We start from the raw sequence: 2,281 nt of genomic DNA, 5'->3' as shown, positions 1-2,281 counted from the left end.
GGGGGTGAGGGAGGGGGGGAGAGGGAGGGGGTTAGAAAGGTACGGCACTGGCAAGGGACGGCGAAGGGGGGGAGAGCAGGTGCTTGGAGAGACACATAGGTTTGTTGGGAAGGGGGAAGGAGGGGGGGAAGACCTGAGTGGCCTTTCCCGGTGCCGTACACAGGTTGACGCACACACACATGGGCTTATCCCCCGACCCTGCCCTCCGCCAACCCTTGGTTCGTCCACATGCCGCAACTACTTTCAACCACCTGCAACCACCTGCAACCACCTGTCTGCCGGGTCCGCCATCCCCCCAGAGGAGCACCACAGCCCCGCCCCCTCTAGAACCCTTTTGGACTCGTACGGCAGTTCGGTATTCGTGACGTCATGTGCTGCTGAACCCCCCTTCGGTTTGCCCCTCGTATCCCCCCCCCTTCCACCTCCCCCCACCCCCCCTCCCCCTACCTCCCCTACCCCCCCACACCCGCCTCACCAGATGAGCGGTGTCCTGGCGGACGAGATGGGCTTGGGTAAGACCCTGCAGGCCGTCAGTCTGCTGGCGCACTTGGCGGAGGCGGGGAGGAGCAAGGTGGGGGGGGAATATTGCATGTTGGGGCTTATGTGCGAGGAAAAACACACACGGCAGGGCCCTATGGTGTAGGGGGGGCTGCGGGGGCCCTGTGTTTTGCTCCCTCCACCCCCTCTCTTTACGAGATCTACAACTTCTAGGACACCCTTTCAGCAGCTGCAGCTCATCTGCACTATACGCTGGACATCAAGGGCCTTAAGGACAAGATCACGAGACCCGACACGACGACTGCACGACAATAAATGTCGGTAACGTAGCAATGGGCTTTACTTCCCAAACCACGGGTCAGTGACTCATCGCGATGCACTCACTGGGGGCAGTTTCGGGCTCTGGACGCCTTCCGACAGTCAGGCAGTTCATTTCGGAGTTTCTTGCATCACATGATTTCCCCCCCCTGCCTCCCCCCCCCCAGGGCCCCCACCTGGTCGCGGCGCCCAAGGCGGTTCTCTCCAACTGGGTGGCGGAGATGAGCCGGTGGGCTCCGGGGCTGGAGCCGCTGTGCTACGACGGGGACCGCGGGGAGAGGCGGGCGCTGAGGGAGCGGGTGCTGGCGGCGGTGGCGGAGGCGGGGACGGTGCCGGGGGCGGCGGCGGCGGCGGGAGGGGGATCAGCAGTAGCAGCAGTGGGAGCGGCGGGTTCCTCTGGTGGCGGAGAGGGGGGTGACGGAGGTGGTGGCCATGGTGCCACTGGCGCTACTGGTGCGCACCGTCCGCTGGTGGTGGTGACGCATTACGACTTGATCATTCGGGATAAGGGCCTTATGAAGAAGGTGAGGGGGAATGAGCAGGGGTGGAGGGTTTATTGCCGTACGGGTCTAGTCCCTCCCTGGGTGGTTCCCAACCCCCTTCCTCCCCCCCCCCCGTTTCCCCGCACCTCCCCACCACCCTCACGCCCTTACCTCATACTAATTAATAAACCTGTACGAGTAAGCCGTACAAAGTAGCCATACGAAATAGCCTTGTTTGCCTTATTCCTCCCCCCCCGTTCCCCCCGCCCCCTTTCGTTAGGTCCCTTGGCAGGTGCTGATCGTGGACGAGGGTCACCGGCTCAAGAACCGCCGCTCCGCCCTCTTCTCGGTGCTCTCCTCCCTGCGGCCCCGCTGCCGGCTGCTGCTCAGCGGCACTCCGCTGCAAAACCACCTGGCTGAGCTCTGGGCGCTACTCAACTTCCTGATGCCGGCCGTGTTCAGCTGCCAACAAGAGTTTGATGACTGGTTCGCGGCGCCGTTCAAGGTAAGAGCATGTGTGTAGGCAGGTAGGTAGGTAGGTAGGTAGGTTGGGGGGTGCATGTAGGTGTCCGCTTGGGTGTGGTCGGAGGCCATAATCCCCAAACCCACCACCACCACCACCACCACCACCACCACCACCACCACCGCCACCACCACCACCGCCACCACCGCCACCACCACCACCGCCACCACCGCCACCGCCACCACCGCCACCACCGCCACCGGCTGCGCTGGGGGACGGGAGGGGCGGGGCGGGGGATGAGTCGGTGCGGTTCCTCTCCCCTCCCTCCCACCCGCCGACGTACCGGGACGTGCCGGTCACCTGGGGTTTTACCCCTCCCCCTCTCCCCCTCTCCCCCTCCCCCCCCCTCTGTCCCGCTCTCCCCCCCGCCCCGCTACCCTCTTGGCAGGGCACCGCTGATCGCGAGGACGTGGCTCTGGGGGAGGAGGAGAGGCTGCCGGTCATCAACCGGCTGCACCAG

The 2,281-nt window shown here is 64.9% G+C and overlaps 2 protein-coding genes across 2 annotated transcripts in view; both read left to right on the top strand.

The window, feature by feature from the left end:
* Nucleotides 1–472: 472 nt before the first annotated feature.
* VOLCADRAFT_37155 (uncharacterized protein) lies at nt 473–1,106 on the top strand (the record flags this gene model as incomplete). The annotated part of the gene is made up of 2 exons (XM_002948966.1): nt 473–571; nt 984–1,106. Coding segments are annotated over 2 exons (222 nt in total), but the record flags the coding sequence as incomplete, so codon positions are not given.
* A 180-nt stretch (nt 1,107–1,286) lies between these two features.
* Nucleotides 1,287–2,281, top strand: part of VOLCADRAFT_43161 (uncharacterized protein) — a gene marked incomplete at both ends in the record, with an annotated part of 4,531 nt that continues 3,536 nt past the window's right edge. The window contains 2 exons of the mRNA XM_002948965.1: nt 1,287–1,340; nt 1,579–1,815. Coding sequence (XP_002949011.1) covers nt 1,287–1,340; nt 1,579–1,815 — 291 coding nt within the window. The remainder of the gene's footprint in view (nt 1,341–1,578; nt 1,816–2,281) is intronic.

Source organism: Volvox carteri (assembly GCF_000143455.1).
Source record: "Volvox carteri f. nagariensis unplaced genomic scaffold VOLCAscaffold_12, whole genome shotgun sequence".
In the NCBI taxonomy this organism is placed as follows: Eukaryota; Viridiplantae; Chlorophyta; class Chlorophyceae; order Chlamydomonadales; family Volvocaceae; genus Volvox; species Volvox carteri.
Note: the sequence above shows the minus strand (reverse complement) of the source record. Positions and strands in the feature narration are given on the sequence as shown.